Source organism: Grus americana, chromosome 2 (assembly GCF_028858705.1).
Source record: "Grus americana isolate bGruAme1 chromosome 2, bGruAme1.mat, whole genome shotgun sequence".
Classification (NCBI taxonomy): Eukaryota; Metazoa; Chordata; class Aves; order Gruiformes; family Gruidae; genus Grus; species Grus americana.
This window is the reverse complement of record NC_072853.1, coordinates 20599489-20619505: the sequence shown is the minus strand read 5'-3', so window position 1 is coordinate 20619505 and position 20017 is coordinate 20599489. Positions and strand designations below refer to the sequence as shown.

The following is a 20017-nucleotide window of genomic DNA, read 5'->3' as shown; positions in this document are numbered from 1 at the left end:
CATTCCCTAAAATCAATGCTAAGGTAGAGTCAAGTAGCATAGCCTGGCTCTTGAAAGGACAAGAAACACACACACAAAACTCTGTTGGTGCTACTGTATTTTCTCCTAGTATTTAATTCCTTATTAAGGAGAAGAGGGAGGAGAGAAAGGAGGAGAGAGAATAATAGTTTTGATATAGACCAAATAAAACTGACAACTAGTAAGATCACAGGGAGAAATGTGTGTTTTCCTTACTTTTTTATTTTCAGCCTTGACTATAACCATATCACAGTCTTGAGCTTCAACTTATCTCAGCCTTTATTCCTGACATAAATATATTCAGTTCACCTCATAGAGATAACAGGCTCACCCAAACTGTCAAGATAGCTAGAAACCTGCCTGTAGATTTCATATCATTCATCATTAAAGAGCTCTCTGTGATGTTGCCAAAACTAACAGAGAGTCTGATATCTTTTGGAAAAAAGAGAGGTTTTCCAAAACCTGTTATCATTGCTACTTTTCTTAATTAGTCTTTGTCTGTGGTACAAAACTGAAATCTACCCTCTAAGCAAATGTTTTGGTATGTAATTCAATTTCTGATATTTCTCAAGGAATGAAAAAGTCATTTCAAGGAGCAAAGAATAGCAGAGTGTTTGAGGAGAACTCTAGTAATTAAATTCTTTCTTTTCTTGAAGAACTACAAATTACTCAGTGCTGTCCAGCCTATCTCCAAAAGACTAGTACTCAGGGTCTAGTCCGAAAGACTAGACTCATCTATCTCCAAAGGCTAGCTGCACCTCCTTTTACTCTGCAGTGATTTGTTCTATTTGTGGTTTCCTCAGCCTTTGGTAATTCTCCCCCTTCCTCCTTATTCCTTTAATTTGCTACCAGTGTATTCCAATATGTGGGTTTCCTGTTGATTTATAGGACTGCTGCAGCAAAATATATGTGAACCTTGTGGAATGGTTGTTCAACAGCAGGCTGACCTTAGCAGGGCACTGACCTGCCATAGAAGTCAGGGCAGAAAAATAAACAAAACCTTCAGCTCCCAGAATTAGCTGTCTGGGAGCAGAGGTATTTCCAGGCAGCTCGGACACATGAATGAGTCTGCACTTCAGCACAGACACAACTCACATTTCGGAGCTTCTCACTAGACTCTGGCCTGCCCTGGAAGTAAGACACTTTAATTTAGCATGGTCTCTAAAGGGAAAGGTCAACAGTTTTACTTAAAATAAACTATTGACTACTTATCCATTATCTGTCTCCAGAACTACCTGCTTAGCTTTTTTTATAGAAATGGAAAGGTAGAGTCTCATCACCTGTCTACTGGAAGAAGTTTCCCAATGCTGCCTTTTAATAAGATATCACTAGAGGAAGTCAGGAAAATTTGAAAAATCGGTTCCTTAAAGACTTTCTCATCTGGGTCACTTCCAATCAGCAAAAGAGAATGGGGAACTACGTTGCACAATTGATATAAATTCCCAGTGATGGGAACCCATCTTCTGTTAGTAGATGATAGCTGTAGAGGCTCATATATGCCTGAATGTGGCCTGAGCTGGATTCAGTCAGAGTGCCAGTAACCACAAATAATATCAGCTTAACAGTCTGATCCAAAATACTGAATAATTTATACACTACAGGATTTTTTCCAGGAAGGTTAGAAATCACTGAGGGAGAGTCTCCGAAGAAGATCAGATGTGAAGATAAGGGCCTTTCTTGGTCATACAGTCAATGAACCAAAGAATCCAAATTTAAGTTTTCTGCTTTAATGTGGTGTCCTATAGATAAAAACGAGCTTGCCCATATAGGGACTAGGAATAAGCATCATTTGCCAGAGAAAGTTCTCACTCTTGTGCAGAGCTTTAGGTGTCTGTATGGAGAGATAATCTCACATCCAGAATAGCTAAGTGCCACAATTTGAACAGGGCGTTGCAGGTCTAGTCTTTCACAGGTCAGTGAATTACCCATTACATAAACTATGTCTATATGTAAGTATGTATTATGCTCATATAAGACAGAAAGCTGAATCATTATAATTATTTCAATAACAGAATCACACCCCTAAGTGAAATAGATAACATATTGCAAATCCAGATTCTTAATGCTTTTAAACTTTACCTTCTAGTATCTAATTCCCTGCTTTTTCTTTCTTATTTTTCTGGCTGATTTTCCCACTTCTCACAAAGTTCTTTCTCCCTTCTTCATCTCTTAGCTGCTTCTCTCTTACTTTGCCTTTCTTACCTCAACAATAACACTAACTTACCCTTTCCCCCTTGACATTGTTGCAACAGCTTCAGTGCAGAAGTATACTGACTGCATCTCTGAATAATCCCTTCCCTGCTGATAGGAATCTTGAGGTATTGGCACTACCACAATATATATATACAGAACAGAGTATGAGTAATAATAATAAAAGGCGTTTTCACACCGTAGTCACACATTCATGAATGCAACTTAATCCATGGTTGCTTTAGGAAAATAGAGTAGATTCCTATCAATGTACCACATATTTTCAGAGTTGTACTCACCTCCAGTCAACATGAGAGCACATTTACACATGCAGTTGTCATTGTCAGCATCTTTTGTACTGAATTCAGCACCATGTAAGATCAGGCTACTCTGTTTTCCAGCTGTTCCACTGTGACCTTTTAAATAAAGCCTGAAACAGCAAGAGAAAACAATCAGTGTCACCAAAAAGAAAAAGATCCACATCTCTTTCCACATCACGTTTGCCTTGTATGAATTTCACTCAGAAAATTCAGAAATGTTGTTCCAGGTGTAAAATGGGGACAATCAGGGTTTTTCAATGTATCTGTAGTAGCACATTGTCCCTGCCCCAGAGCAGAAATGAGCACAAGGAATCTGCACTGGAAAATGCAAGGAAGTAGAGGGAGTCAGAGACAGAAAAGACAATGAGGAGAGGTGCCCAGATATCTGGAATACATTGACAGAATAATTGAATATTTGAGTAGCTGGTCTCTTTACTGTGGCACAGAAACAGCACTCCCAGTCAACAGCAGCCATGTTATTAATCCCTGGGCTCTAAAGAGGATTTCAGCAGTTTCAGAATTTTTAATTCCACCACTTACAGCACAAGCCAGCAACCTAGTTCTGCCAAAGCTGTCTCTGAGTGATGAATGGAGAATAACTTAGAGTTCAAACCACAAAAGTCTTCATGATTTGCAATGCTAAATATCCCTTTTCTTAAGAAGCCTTGTCAACTCGTTGAAACCACAACCATGAGCTAGGAGCCTGCGCCCAAATCCAGCAAGTAACAGAGTGTCTGTGGTGCTCAGTGCTATAATGCCCAAAGCCAAGCATGCCAGCTGCAGGGATGCTGAATGGAGCATCTCTGTCCCTGCAGGAAATACTGGGGACCTGGGCACATCTGACCTGATTTCACAATTGCAGTGACATGCACAAGAAAGTGCTGAAGAGAGAGGAGAAGAGAAGAGAAGAGAAGAAGAGAAGAGAAGAGAAGAGAAGAGAAGAGAAGAGAAGAGAAGAGAAGAGAAGAGAAGAGAGGATTGCATGCAATGGTTTCCCTCGTCTCTGCTTAAGCATCTCTGTGAGACAGACATCACTGGCAGATGGATGCTCACAGCAAAAACTACCTCCTGTACATAGCTACCTATATCCAACATCTGACCAGTACATTCTTGGATTTTTCATAAAACATTGCTGGAAGGGGAAGGTGTCCTTTGCCACAATATCTTCATATGCAGGAAGGAGGAGACAGATCCTCAGTGTCCACTGGAGAACTATGAAGCCGTAATCCCAGGAGCAAGCCCTAGCCACTGAAGCAAGAGACAGAGGAAGGGGCATCCCTTGCCTGTCTCACTGAAGCTCTACAGGCAGGAATACATAAGCCACAGAGCCAGCCAAGAATATGATGTGGTATCTAGTGGGATAGACTTCTCCACTGAAGAGAAGGTGAGAAACATGAGTTCTGTTTCTTCTAGGGTTATTGAAGAGGGGCAATTACTTCTTTTAAATATCGAATGTAAAATGCATAAGGAGTCATGGGAGCAGAAGCTGGACTTAAGTGTGTAAAGCAGGACAGATACCTCTCTATCTGGGGTTTACAGCTGGGAGTGCTATCCCAGAAAATGCCTTCCCAGCTTCTCCTACAAACACTGTGAATAAGGAAAGCAGTTATGAGTCACTGATTGTTGTCGTTGCCTCTTAGATTGTTGTTCTATCTTTATGCAATCACTTTGGATGAATAAAAAAGTAAATGCCTTTACCAGAGTGTCATCCCTCCATTTGTTTGATGGAAGATAGATACTACGCTGCAAAGTGGTCACAGTGGTAAAAGCAGGAGTGGAGAGCATCCCTAACCCACTCTAGCCTACACACTAGTAGTTAAGCCATTGGCATTTTTCTGAGATGAGGAGGAGAATCTGTCCCCCAGACTGAGATTTAAATAAAACTCAGTTCTCCCACAGAATTTTAAGTTTAGAGCTCTGCTTATAAGAGGGAGGAGAAGGGGCACATAGGCACCATATGGCAGCTTTCTTTAATCAAGTGCATGGCTGCTGGTTTTTTTGTTTGCTTGTTTTGTGTGGGGGTGTTTGGTGGTTTTTTTTTTTGGTCTTGCATGCATCTGTGGGTGGATATTAGATCCAAACAAAGCCAATCTGATTAAACTTGTCATGGAAACTCATTACAGCAAAGCTTCTTCTGGATATCCCAGTGAGGTTACTGAGCCCTCTCAAGATGTGAAGGCATAGAATCAGGACTTGGGGCTCTATAGAGTGTGAGATTCACACTTTCAGACTAACTTCACCTAATTTTCAGCAAGATTCTTCCTATGTGTCCTTTCTCCATCTTTAAAAATGGAGACAATAGATGCTAATCATGAACATGCTAAAATAAAAATTTATTAAGAATAGGGAACTGTCAGGACTATCCTTCCAAAGTAGTTACATTGCCTACTGTCATTTGATTTTAATCTTGCATGCCATCTGATCTGAGCCTGATGTTTAAATTACCTGTGGGCTTAATCCTTAGAGTAAATTTTATGTACAGGTAAGTATATACACATACACGTATAAAAATTCTTGGATTAAATATAAATACCATGGATAGTCAAATACCTTTGGATAGCACAAAAATGGATAAGGTAGAGCGTGAGCCTCAATAAAAGATCATGAAGATTCTTAGAAATTTAACAAGGAACAACCTAGGAACAGGAATCCAGGAAGGTCATTGCATATATTGTCCAATCACAGTGGCAATTAGCCCATAATTGCCATGTTACTCTATCAAAGGATGCTTGTTTTAGACAAGATTACACTAAGATCTGTCTTTGCTCATGTTCATTTCTTTGTTCCATACAAACGAAAAGCTGGAATTGATCCCATCTTCATTCATTGGACTTTTGCCTTGCTTTGCAAGCTGTGCCTAATTTTTTGCAGAACAAAATAAACTTGCCTGAGGTTCTGTTGATAGAAAAATTACTTTGTCACATGATATCTACAATCAGATTTTAAATGGCCATACATCCTCACTATATCAGCAACACCGAAGCTCACAGAAGTCTCATAAAGTCAGTATAAAAAGCGAATGCCATTTATTTAAATCAGAAAGACAAAGCTAGCGAGATCTTTTTATTAACAATCAACACTATAAAACCCTCTTAGTCCAATAAAAAATTCATATAGTGTAAGAAAACAATACAGAAATGAATAATACTTGGTGTGCAATGTTTTCCCCAAAGGGGTAGGGCATTAGGATTATTTACAAGCTCATACTCTTGCCCTGATATTTTATAAACATTCCACTCAGCACAGATTTAGATCTTGCCAGTTATGTTTGACTTTCCCTCAACACCATTTGTCTAGTAGGTCTCCAGTGACTTTAAAAGGATAAAACTTAGCTTAGCTCTAAGCTCAAGTAGGCTTACCATACAGCAGCAGTGTACAGATGAACCATAGGGTGAAACAGTAATTCTCTTGTTTTGGGCCTTTCTCCCTGAATTGGCACTGCCCAACAGTTAGGAAAAAATGATACTGCAAAGTTGGCACTACTTTAGGCCAAAATCAGGTCTCAATCAAAAACCAAAATCAGTCCTGAAGCATCAGTTCTTCTCTTTCTGAGCTTCAACTCAAGCCATATGGGTCTGAACTAGCCTGGCTTGAGATAGCAAGTCTGCATAGCACGAGGGCAACTGATGAGCCTGCTAGCTCCCAGTCAGCAGTAGGTATCTTACCACTTAGACTTTGTTGATTTTTTAGTGTTCTCAGATTCAGACTGATAAGATTGAACCTTTAAAATAAACTCTGAATAACTACCAGGGCATAATCTTCCTCTTTTAGAAAAGATGGCAATTCAGGGTAGAGTTCCTCTTGGTTGTTCTTGAAGGAGAGAAAGCAAAGGAAGTTGAAAATAAAAAGTAACTAATTCCAGTCAAAAGACAAGGAGCAGTTTCAGGACTACCTCTCCAGTCTTCCCACTTGCTCAGAGCAGGGAAATTCTGAAGATCAAGGAAAGTGGTGGAAACACTGCTCAGATTTACAAATTAGGCAGGAAAAGCAAATTCATGCTCAAATAAGCAAGAACAAGTCTACTTTATCTGTATACAGTGGTATTAAAATAGCAACAAAGAAGCATTAGCAAGTAAAACATGAGTAAGTAGGAGTAAGAGACATACTGCATGTGTATATTAAGTTTTGAGGACTCCTGATGACATTTTTATGAAATTCTAAAATCACTATGAGGAACATAGCAGATGATAGCATTCATTTAGAGACTAGCAGCTTTCCTAGTTGATGTACTTAAGAAGAAAGAGCACATTTAAAAAAAAAAAATGCAACTATTACCTCTTATCTAGCATGAGTGTTAGAAATTCCTGCTGAATTTTTTCCATGTGATACTACAGCAATGGCAGCTTTGGATCTATACACACAGATGGTGAGGAAGAACTCTCTTAAGCATGTTTTGCTTTTCACCATTCCTACTGTGTGACATAACTTGACTATCTGTAGTCCCTTGAAACCAAAGCAAGGTATATTGTGTGGAAAGAATAGTTCTAAAAATATTACATAAACGACTGCAGGGCAACCTGAAAAGCCATTTTAAATATTCACCAGAAATGTCTCCTTTTGAAGTCATTAGATGACCTGGAATTCTTCTTTCAAACATATAGAGCTTAGCTGTGTTCACATCATGTTTGATGATTTTAACAGAAGAACCTGGGATAATTCCAAATAAATTACAAAAACATTTGTATATTTCTGCAACATGCAGTTATGAAGACTACCACATACAGAATAAGATATTAAAAAACTAAGAAATAAATGCAATCATAAATCCATGCGAAAACGTTGTGTGGTAAATATTATTAAAAGTGTAGAAAATGTTTTCTGCTTCAGTGCTGGCATATTGAGCTCCTGACCTTAGAATTTCTATTTATTTATTTATTTTTAATAGAACTAGTGAGAGGTCTGTAGGACTCCCAGAATGTAATGTTAGCCTCTTGTTTCTCTATTTTTTTCCCTGGTAGAGTCATTAAAGATCACTCAGTCCTTCACTTAAAGTAATCCCTCAATGAAATAGCTAAGAAGTCATGTCCAGCTTTGCTGGTGAGCAATGCATACTTCGTCTGTAAATAAACAAAAAATATACTATCTTACTGCAAAAATGAACAGCCATCATTAAGAGATGTAGAGTACCATCTCAACTACCTCGGTGTGCATGGTCTTAAGTATTTTAATGAGCTAAGATAGGATTGAATTTCATCATTGCCACAGCACTGAAAATTTGAACACAAATCTCCATGACTGGAATTCATAAACATGAGTAATGGCCTAAGATTCTTAACCATTAAATAGAGAGAAACAGGAGTCTTGAAGCAGGATTTAAAAGATTCAGCATGATGAATGGAGAGAGACACATCAAAGCTTGCCTTTGGGAAATACTGTAGAGGGATGCCTCCAAATTCCCACCTCCCTTTTGTCTGTCTCTGGAGGCTAAAATGTCTCTGTCTGCCGCCTGCTCATTCCACATGGCTGGCAGGAAGGAATCCCAAATTTTGATCATTCCTCAAGGGAGGGGTTGTTAATTTTGATGGAAAGGATCATTGACTAAAATGGATGCATGGGGATCAGAATCCTATACCCAGAATTTCCTATTCTGAGCCTTTTGCTCACTGGATTTCCTTTTTTTCCTAACTTCAATAGGAGCAGAGGGCACCTACATCTCAGCTCGTCTTCTAACCCGCTGGTCACCACTTACACTTGGTGTGTGGGAATACATCTACATAGATAAATGTGGACAAATATAAGCTCACACTGACTGTCTTCCATCTTAGGCATGTGAAAGGCATCTTTGTTTTTAAAATCTATATGACTGCTATTATTTTGTCCTCTAGTTTTGAAAAGTCTGAGGCCGAGGAAGGATTTAACTTGCATCTTCCATCTGGTTCACACTTACATCTAAATTTTAGATAGTTTCAGTTTGTGAAATGAAACCCACTCCTAAAGATGCTGAATTTGGTACAGTTTTATGAATTGCTGTGTTAGTCAACTAAATTCCATTTATAATAATATTTAGGTGATTAAGTCCCTTTGTGAACCAAAGCCCACTGGTTTGCAACCATTTAGGAGGACCCTGTAAGAGATTATCCTCAGGTTACTCTTTTAATTCTAGACATTACTTGTAATAATTCTAAGTAAAAAAGACCCCCCCTAAAAACAAACAAGCAAACAAACAAAAAACAAACCAAAAAACCCTCAGCTCTCAAAACCAGATAGCAGCTTTATTTTCAGTTCAGATTTTTTCTCAAAAATGCTTTGATTAATTATTTGGGGATCACAAATCTTTTTTTTATCAATGGATAAAACATAATGTCTACTGAAGTAATATTAAATGTTGGCTCCTTTTAAAGTTTCCCAATGTGCCTTTTCCTGAGCATATTACAAAACTGCATTAAGTCTCCCAACAGAAAGTTGTCCCTGAATAGCAAAAGTACCTCTGTAATAAAGACATCTTCCAAATATTTAATGATAGATAATGTGTTGTGAACAGGAGACAAAAATCTAAATAATCACTCTAGAGAAAAACTGCTGTCACTGAGGCTGAAGTTAAAATGTCTGCCAAAATCCTGTTAAACACGGAACTAAATATAATGCGGTAACTATCTGGGAAGCCTAACCCTGGATTTCAAGTTTTTCATCATTTAATACTCCCACTAAAGGAGAAAGAGAATCACCCCTTGTGTGTGGTAATTTGTAAATTCAGTGGAAACACCATGTCCTTGTTGGAGAGAGAGCATGAGCCATCTGTGGTGATCAGGGAGATCCCTGTGAGTTTGACCCGTTCTGGCTTGCAGAGTAGAAGGCGTTCGTAGTTGGTGCTTTTGTCCTTCAGATTACAGCTAGATTGCCTGGACACCTATTTGCATCCTTTTTCTTTGTTAGGAAATAAAGCTGCTTCTTAAACGTAACATCCATTTTCAGTGAAAAATGTTTAATTTAAGTTGTATTAGGGCAGTGCATACTCTCCTTATGAAAACAAACAAAATTAAACCAAACCCCAATATTTCACCATAAATCGAGATTGGTTAACTAACAAGAACTTAACACCAGATGAGGTAAGTAATCATTAGAAGTAAATTAAAAGCCACTCTCAAAAAAAGAAAAATACTTTGGAGAAATTGAAGAAACTAGACAGGGCGGAAGATGATAACTTCTTTAGTTGCCACTACTCTCACAAAATTTTGAGCTGTTGCTAACCTGTTTACATTCACTACCTTTATTGTGCCCATGCTTGAAGGACTGATGTGTTGGTGTCTGACTGGAGAAAACCAGCAATATTAAACCATAAAAATCTAACAATACTAAACTTTTCCCACTCCTAACTTTAGTTCAAACTTGAGAAAGTGTACAAGGTAAATTAATGGGCTCTTTATTTAACTTTATTGTATTCTTAATAGAGTTTGTAACTCTGCAAACAGTAGGCATGATGGTTCTGCACACTGTCGAAAACCTGAATAATGTAGTAAGTAGCTCTGACAAGTTGAACAGATTTTTAATTTGGCTCTTAATATTCTTGCTGCCAGGACATGAAAATAATTTCCTCCAACAATTCCTTAAGAAAAGTGTAAGACAAGATGACCTCTGTATTTCGCCTCTGCTGCTCTGTAGCAATGACTCACTGCTGTAATTATTAAGTTTGACATTACTGCTACTCCTTGCCCATTCTCCTGTTGAGACAAGCAAAATGTGCCAGCCAGCAAAATATTAATTCAATATATACAGAGTAAGAACAAATATCTTCCTATTTTAAAGATAAAATGGTAATATAAAATACATAAAATAAATGGATATGATCAGCTTTTCTTTAGAATTGTTTCAGCACAGCCTGCATATGGGACAACAAACACTACATAGTAGGGAGATCCTTCCCTGGGTCTGCACACTGTTAACAGAAAAGTTTGTTTTCTCTCTGAAGAGCTCATGCTAATTTTAGCTTGTGTTTGAGCCATGCGCACCTGACAGGTCAAAAGAGAAAAATATGTCTGTTCTGGACAGTGAACAAGCAAACATAACCTAGCCATGAATAAGAAACACAGCTACACATGACAGTAAACTATACAACAGTCCAGTAAGCCTTGCTGTTGTACTGAACGTAAATTTATACAAATAAAACCAAAAATTTGCTTTTTCCATATTAAATTTCTTTAATAATTGACTAAAGAGCTGTACTCATTGGGAACAGAAATACTGAGCAGGGATAATTAAGAGACATCCAGATTTACTGTCAGAGAAACTTTTCCTACCATAAGGCAAATGGCCTGTCATACCACTGTATGCAGACAAATGGTGCTTTGTCACAGCTTACAAAAAAATATTTAAAAATATGTTTATTCTGGACAGTGAACAAGCAAACATATGCTTCTACTACTTGAAATACGTGCTACGGAAGCCACAGAAACAGTCACTGCGGCAGTGTGAGCTGCTAGGTTTGCAGCTGATGTCAGTAACATAGTGGTGATGGAGAGGAAACATACGGCAACACTGGTATTACTGCTAACAGGGACAGAAACATATTTAAAGGGTACTATCACAATGATGTGTTGAACAGAAATAATTCCCTCTAATCTCTCACCAAACACAGCACAGAAGAGATACATTAATCTGATACTACTATTTTCTGTTAAAACTGTTTTTCAACACAACACTTATTAAAACAAAATCACCCACCTTTTTTTTTTTCATGGAAATCTGAAATGAAACTTTTCAGTTATTAGATTTATTACTTTTTTTAATTAATGAAAAGTTAAAATCTTGCTACAGAAAAAAAAATTTAAAAATGTCACTCTCCCACCAGCTGTATAAATGCTAAGATTTCCTGTTGCTACACAAATTAGCACTTTTGTCCTGATTCATGGCTGTATAATACATAATCTGTTAATTTAGAAAGTATGGGGACTGTATTAATTTCAAACTTGAAATAACTAGAGATGATCCATGTTTTTAGACAGACATAGAAACACTGAACATATACTAAGAAGATAATGAAAATTATTTCGTAGCATTGAAGATGGATGAACTTATTAAAAAATAAAATGCAAAATTAGAACTTCTGCGAACATTTGCTCAGGATACAGGCAAAGCCAAGGTTAGAGAAATCTGGTTAACTTAAAATGTAACTTAAAGTGTAAAAATATTTTTCACCCTACTCAACTACACTTCTTGGGTTTCACTGAAGCCAACAGCAGAAATGCCAAAATTGATTCTCAAGGGATTTTTCAGCACAGAAATACAGGGACCCTCTAGAGAAACTTGTCTTTTAAAAGTGTTCAAGGTTTATGTAAGTAATCAGACCTTCTCTTGCTTATCTTTACTGAATTGCTGACCCTTGTGATGTTTGTGCACTTTTATTTGAGGATCTGTTTTACAGCCATTGAAGCTAGAGGAAAAGTTCAGTGAACATTGGTTTGAAATTTTATTTATCTGTAAGTTGATTAATCCTGTTTGAAAATCCAGTAAAAGAGACCCACACAACTCCAGTAAAATTTAAACTTAATAATTCTTCCAAAATATGCTTGAAGTTCCAAAAGTCTCATAAATTTAGTTTGTTGAAATTCATGCAGATATATTCTAACAGTGGATTTCATAAATCTAGGTTGTACTGAGGGTGATTTTAATTATGCACTGTCATCCACATAGGTTGTACATTATCCTAATTAACTGTTTTAGATAAAATAGAAATGGAAAACTTCACGTATCAGCAGGCTGTTAGTGCTAACTTTTATTCTGAAGACTACTGTAGAGATACTAGCTTCTTGTTACCCCACAGTGTCATTGAAAAATATCATTTACAGGCTACAGTAAAATATTTATCACAGTTTACTTAATTGCAAGTAATTAATCATAAGTAACTGTAAAAGTTACAAATATCATAGATAGACCTATGTTAAAATTTATATAAATCTCACTGAGATATGTTGGTGTTTGGAAATGAATGAGTTTAAACAGTATATAATCAATGTGGGTTGGGGAGGGGTGTGTGTAGGGTTTTGATTTGGGGTTTTGCGGGGTTTTTGGTTGGTTTTTTCTTTGTAAAGACTGTGCTGGAATTATGGTTGAAATTAGTTATAGTTGTGCTATGGACCACAAGTCCATCTCTACTGTTTATGGTAATTAAAACTGCTCTGTTGTATGTTATTGCTTGCAATTAGAAGAAATCTGTGAATATGTCATTGAAATGTGTCATTTCTTTTCTATTGTGTTTTCTTTTTTCCCCAGTATTTGCCTGAAGTTATGATATCAGTAAAACCTGTGTAAGGATGCCTGTTATTAATTCATAAATATCTTTTCACAAAATAGAGTTTAAAAGCCCTACAACCCTTACATTTTCAGAAAAAAAACACAGTGTCTGTGCACTCACCAATTACATATTCTCACTGTTTTCAGATTCACTGGAATAACAAACTACTATGCTTATCACAAGATATTTAGAGGTTTGTTCATGCATAAGCTTTTTCTCATCAGGCAGTCACTATCACTGAACTGGATGAGTTTTGTACACGCCTAATTCTTGAGGTTCTATAGAATATATATGTATTTTACTTTTTTTTTTTAAATTAACAAACAAATTAAGTAACTTTCTAAGTGAAGACAGCTTTTTATTTTACCTGGGTACTGGACTCAATTTCTAAATTGTGGAGGTTCAATCAAATGTTTGTACAGCTTAGCAGAGAACTGCAGTCTACCTGAAACAGCTCACTATCCCAAGGAATCGGACTGCTTTTCAGAGCAGAAATTGATGTGATATTTTAATTGATATTGGCCCCTTCCTTAATATTAGACTGTTTCTCTAAAGTTCCATGGTCATGATAACATCTCAGGTCACAAATCAGGCAGTGAGATAATTAACCCTTAAGCAGGCCTGCCCTGCAGGAAAAACAGATCAAGAGTAGTATATAGTACCACAAACTATTCAGTTGTCTATGAAAGCAAGTGGTGAGAATCAGATAAGAGAGGAGGAGAAAAATAAAAGCAAAACCAAGGATCAGCACTGAGACGATGTCTTTAGATTCCAAAGATTTTGCATAAAACAAAATGGGACAATGTCCTTGAAATAACATGTTCCAAAAATGTCCCTGAAGCTGAAGCACCTCCTATAAGGAGACAGCTCTTCTGATTCACTTTACGGAAACATTTACACTTCACAGTGAAAGTAAAACGCTGTCATTCTGTTCACGAATCATGCCTGCTTCACACAGGCTTATATTGCTTGAAGTTGTGTGTAATGGCTAAGGCTGTTGGCTAAAAAAGCAATGAGAGCCACGCCAGTTCACAGAATTCCTGACTTGAAATATGAGTACTGAACTTTCTTTGTTTTTCTCAAATTGAATGTTGAATGAGGTGTAACATGTAATCACCATTAAGAAACATTTAAATACTGAATTGGACATAACATCTAGATTGAATAACCTTCTTCCCCATGTTTCCACTGGCACAATAGTTTATTGAAACTGTATAATGTATCTGTAAAATATCAATGCGGGTTTTTTTTTTTCTCCTGGTGAAGAACTTGAATGTAAGGAAATGAATCATTATTGATAGAAGTGGAAATAGTCTGCAATTAATTTTTCATCAGTTTTTTATGATTGTTAATACTTTATTCTGTGCTAGCAGTGCAATCTTCTTTTGCAATTGTGCTCCTTTGGGCATTTACAGATTCTGTTTTTGAATTTTTTCCAGTGTTAATGACCTAATGACCCTCTCAAATCATACTACAGCATTGCTATAATGTGGCTGGAATGGAATGAGTTTTCAGCTGCCAACAGACTACGATTTAAAGAAATAACTTAATGAATAACACATTAAAATAAATATTTTGGGTTCTGCATGAGATTTTCAAGATTTACGATGGGATTCGTGTCAAGAGATGTGTGCTTCCCGTTGAGTGAATCCCAGAGGAAAATGCAGGGAAGTTTTGAGGGGGTATTATTTTTAAAGCAAAATGTTAATCAGGATTTCCATTCACTTACCTATGTTTGAACCTGTTCTGTCATGATGAATAAGCCAGTTCACAATTTGTGAATTTCTACTAACTAGATTAATGGACTTAATCTAGTGGCTTTGTACTCAGACTCATGACATCAGTAAAGGGTAAGGGATGCTGAAGAATCACTTTGTGGAGATGACAGGAAATTAAATAATTTCCAAATATGGAAACAATATAAGGTAGTAGTAATGAAACATAATTGTCATTATCTCTTTCTGACCATAATATTTCTTTTTTTTTTTTTTTTTTTTACATTTTGATGTCATCTTAAAAAGCCTGCAATGGCAATGAAGCAAGAGTGATCTGACCTTCAGTGAGAGCTCTGGCAGCCCTGCCTCAGCAAAGTACTTAGTCTGTGCTTAAAATAAATAAATAAAAAAAATGACTAAGCAGCGCATTGCTGAATGAGGGCCTAAGTACACTTCAAAAAAAAATTGAAAAAATGAGAGGAGAGGAAAGAGAAGAAGAAAAAGGTGGGGCAGAGAAAGGAAAGGCTTCTCTTCATCATATAGCAATCATTCACACCAGCAATGTGACAATTAGTTTTTTTATTACAGGTTTATGATATTGAAAACAGGATGTAGAATGAAAATACTTATATACCAAGCATGTCCCATCTCCAGCCTCAATAATATGCAACAGATCTGGCTTGATCCCTCTACTCTTTAGTGGCTGTATTGTACAATATGCTACGCTCATCCTCTGGCCTTTATCTTCATTATCATACAAAGGTTAGGTTTTCATTATAATGGCAAGTATCTACAAAAAGGTAAAATTTTAAAATGCACAAAGAGTTTCTATGAAATGTTTATAGTTATTTGAAAAATAAATATTGGCTTCACTGTTTGCTTGGTTTTCTTAATGCAAAATTAAGTCTAAAAAATGCCAAAATGAGTTATGTGGCACTAAGACCTCTGTAGAAAAATATAAACAGACTGTTAAAACATATTTGAACTCCCCTGGCGTCATTTGTGGCTGATAAACAGTCATATATGAGTGAAAGGTTCACTGACTGTCACCCATTTATGATCCAAGTTCTTTGCTGGTGCCACACTGACCAGGCTAACAGGGATCAGCATGTCTTACATGCTTTTTTCCCCCTAAAAACCCAGGTCATGACCTTGTAAGAGCTGTGATTCACAATAATGACTTCTTTGGTTCAAATAGCATTGAGATTGATACAAAGAGGTTTTACTTCAGTGCAACCGAATTATAATGCTAAATAAAAGAAAACAGAACACAAACGGTGCACGTGCACTTGGGTCAAGTGTGGTGAGCTGTTCCAGCACTGATTTAAAATTGAAAACACAGCAGCCTCTAGTATCTGATGAAATAGAAGACTGGAGACTAGACTCTGTATGGCACCAGGCACTCATTTGTCTTTTTCTAATTAGGCTTCCATTGTTATTGAGTACCTCCTTCTTCCATGATAATAAAGAAGGTTTATTTAACATTTGCAAACCAACCAAACAATAAAAAGTACACTGCATCAGATACCACAATACTTCTGTGCTCTGATGTTCAAAGTTGTTGTCTGTTTGTAGGCTTACGTAAATTAGTAGCTCTTTAGACACGGTGTATAACTCTGCTTTGTGCTCCACCTCATCTGCTGCACTGCTGCCTTGGACTAAATAACGAATAATATCACTTATTATTAGCATTAATTTAAAGAAACACAGCAAAATCAAGTATGTTTCCATTTGATAGGGAAAAAACCCAAAATGCTGTAACAAAACAACAACAAACTCATAAAGACTGATGCTACAAATGAATCTGGAAAAATCTGGGATGATCACTTTCCCAAATTCACTCCAAACCTCACAGGTACACTTGACTTTTTGGCTCGTGAAAGAAGCGAACTCACAGAAAATACCACACCAATTTGCTGGTATTATCCTGAAAATGTAGTGCATCAGTGCAGAGTGCATTCTCAGAATCAGGCTCTAGAAACACTTGCCAGTAGAGCTGTTAATGATAAAAGGGGGAAAAAAAACCCTGGAGTTGGTTGGCTGGGCAGTTGGTACCAGACTTCAGAGACTTTAACCACGAACATACTAGATTAAACAAGGGTCACTCTAAGAATTTCTGCATGTTTTTTTGCAGGCAGATGAAAGCTTGCTCTGTTGGGTCTCTGAGCAGACATGAGCTCATTCTGCCCACACTCCATCCTGGCTGGAAGCTGTACTGTCGCAATAAGTGCGACACTGAGCCTACTCAAGGGCAGGATATATTAGTTTGGGCTCAATGCCACATTAACAGGTCTACCGAGCTTCTGTTTAGCCCAGGGAGTGGGCAGAGAGTAAACAGCTATGTGGGCACAGTGCACATCTCTTTGTCAGATACTGTACAGAGGGGGCTTCCAGGTCCCATTCTTCTTTGCTTCTGCATTGTGGTGAATTTAAGTTTGAATTTTCAGCTAATGGTGAAAATTGTGGACATTTTGGAAAACTTTCCAAGCAGCATTTTTTTTTTTTTTTATAATCTGGTGATATTGTCACTAATGCTACATAAATTCATCATAATCTTGTAAAGACTTAGTGGTCAAGTTCACTCTGATGGAGATCTTGGTCACCCACAGGAAGAATATGTTTTCTAATTGAAATCAGAGACACATCTCGTTCTTTGTATCCACATTTCAATCTTTTCTAGACTGGCATTTGGAAATGTCAGTTTCTTCAGTTTTGATCAAGGTTATGACAAGAATAATGTCCAGGTTAAATATTTTGAGCTGGACCTGAATTTGGATCCTGAAAATGTACTCCACTTCCCAGCATTCACAGATTATAGTGAGGAAAATGATACAATCATGGAATATGCATTAAAGAAACTATTCTAATACAGAGATATTTTGTAATCCCGAATTTTACTGAGATTTTTTTTCTCACTCTGCATTTTACTTTTGCATTAGTCTGTCACAGTCATTTACTGTTTGCACCCTTAAACTTATAAATTAATTATGTTACAATCCTAAATCATCAACGTATCAGTGATTAGCAAACATTAATGAAAGTCTAAATGTTCACACTGTGATGCTGTATCCATCTATAACTTTTGACATGTCCTTACAAATATCCCTTACACTTTGTACACAAATTTTCACTATGCTAATACTCAATTGCTAATTAAGAAAATTATTGTAACATTTAAAATTACATATTGAATTATTTAGTTTTTTATAGAAATAGAGACAAATATTATATCACTTATGTTCCTGTGATGGATAGCCTGAATTAAATGCCATCTGATCTTGGAGGTGTCTTGATATCCTACACACAATAGTTTTGATATAAAAAAATTCCTTATGGGTGGCAAATATGCAGAAGTGTCTCAGCTTCACAAGGTCCGTTTATTCAGGAACTGTTTCATGTCAAAATCCAGGGGAGACAAAGAAACAATGTTACTGGTTTCTATACTAAATTCTACACTAGTACAAACATCAGTAAGTTTAAGCTCTTTGTAAATGCTTTGACAGAAGTAAGTTAAAGAAACAGCTCTTCCTGGTGTTGTTACTGGCAAAAGTGGGAGCTCTTAACTTGGGCACAGTCAGGTCCATTCACACCAGGGTTTGATAAACATTCTTTCTTAATACAAATACGTAGAGGTGGCATAAAGCAACAGAGGCTTAAAAGACAGCAACACTGTGCAAGAAGAATAACAATATAGATTGCTCATAAAGATAACACCAACAAGATGAGAGTACTCATTTTACATTGGAGAACCAAAAAAAAAAATGGCCATTACCTTATAAAAGCTTGTGCAGCTTTCTCTTCAGTGCCTTGTCATGCTCTGCCTGTCCCTGATAGCTGGGGAATAGCCAGTGAAATCTCCACTAAGCTACAATACGTAACAAGTAAGATCACTACCGAGTTTCCATAGATATTTTTTTCTGCCAATACTTAGATGCATTAAAAAGTTCTCTCAAATTTGTGTGCCTGTACAGCCCTCAGCAAGGATTTCACTATACTGGTCTTGCTTTGCATGATACTGTTCTCACACAGTCTACTAAAATTTTTTTCTGTAGAGATCCTCACCAGGTAATAAGTAGTTGAGCTACCAGTGGTTGTTGCTCTCCACTTCTCATGTAACAACTTACTGATCTGAGTGGTTACCCACCATGTAGAAGTCGTGGCTTCTATTCAGTCAGCAAGAGAAAGGGCTAAAATCACAAAGCTTCCCTCACAACAGTGCCATAACCAGCAACACGTGTCCCGCTGCAAAAAAATTGTTCAAGATTCACTGAGCCTTAGGGGGAGTACATGTGTAAGTCTGTAGCAGAATTGTTTGTATAGTGTTCAGAGTTCAGGGATAGTCTTCACTGCTTCATAACATATTTGCAGCATTTAATCAAAGCCTATTTAATTCAAAAAGAGACATAACCCATGGAGCAGGGAGCATAATCTTAGAATTCCCTCTCCCACCTCATTGACAAGTGACTCAATACCTCCTCATTCACTGAGCAGTGAGTTCTTCCCTGCACAGTATCAGAGCTTCATCAATGAGCCTGCTCCCCTGCAGCGTGGATTGCTACTTTCTCTTGGGAAGCAATAACTATGGTCTGGATCGCCTCTGGCAAATGAATGCATTAACCTAGGGTCTTTCATTTCTCTCCTGAGTAAGACAGGACATTGTCTCCTACCTTCAGGCTGTGGGCTGTGAACCATCAGTGGATATAAATGGATGCCTTGCTATTTTCAGAATTTCCTAATGGTTAACTCTAGGCAGCTCTCTGCTCTGCATGTTGCCTGATTTGGCTTCTGTCTAAGGAGTTTATCTCTCCCCAGGCATGCACAGAGAATTGAGTGTCTAAGCTAGGGTCCTGCAGTCTGTTCCTAGTGCCCAACAGCTTTAATGTTAGCATTGAAAATCTTTATGTCACCTACCTGTAGGAAACCATGTCTGATTTGTGGATAAGCACTTAAATTCATTAAATCCAGGATGAAGTTTAAGTTTAGGAAATTGTTACAAACCATTTTTTTTTCCTTGCCTCAAGTAATCAGTAGTTTGAATTGATGTGTTTATTTTATTGTAGATAAGCTTTATGGGAAAATAAGATACTTTTGTTCTTACTCATATATTTTCCTTTTCTTAAAAAATGAATCTAGGAGCCTGGAGGAGATAATGACATGCCCACTATGTCCCATAGTGATAGCTGTGGTGGAACATACTGGAAAACAAGCTTCTCTCCAGCTATGTGGTTGAAAAGCCCTGAAACACCAAAGGAAAGAAAAGTTTCTAGAAACATAAGAGCACAATCAAATTCAATTAATGAAAGTCTCTTATCAATAGCCTATCAAAAAACCCTGGGGGAAGGAGGGAAGGTGGGTTCTGCAGGTACATTAAAATGAATGTATGGAGAAGAGGTATCCAGTTTTGGTAAAGGAAATCTATCAATCTGGAGAAGGCAATTGACAATTAACCAGTTGAGGGAAAAGGATAGAGAACAGCAAGGCTGAAGATAGCAACAATTTAGAGATGGTTTGAAAGATCTAATAATGAAAACAGACGAACAGATATC

General features: G+C 37.2%; 1 protein-coding gene and 1 long non-coding RNA gene across 2 annotated transcripts in view; one reads left to right on the top strand and one right to left on the bottom strand.

Moving 5' to 3' along the window:
- ANGPT1 (angiopoietin 1) overlaps nt 1–20017 on the bottom strand; it is a 169211-nt gene that overhangs the window by 10634 nt on the left and 138560 nt on the right. Inside the window, exon 8 of the mRNA XM_054818087.1 lies at nt 2508–2638. Coding sequence (XP_054674062.1) covers nt 2508–2638 — 131 coding nt within the window. The remainder of the gene's footprint in view (nt 1–2507; nt 2639–20017) is intronic.
- The window catches only part of LOC129203509 (uncharacterized), a 41818-nt gene continuing 25325 nt past the window's right edge, over nt 3525–20017 (top strand). Inside the window, exon 1 of the long non-coding RNA XR_008576051.1 lies at nt 3525–3912. This is a non-coding gene — a long non-coding RNA (uncharacterized LOC129203509). The remainder of the gene's footprint in view (nt 3913–20017) is intronic.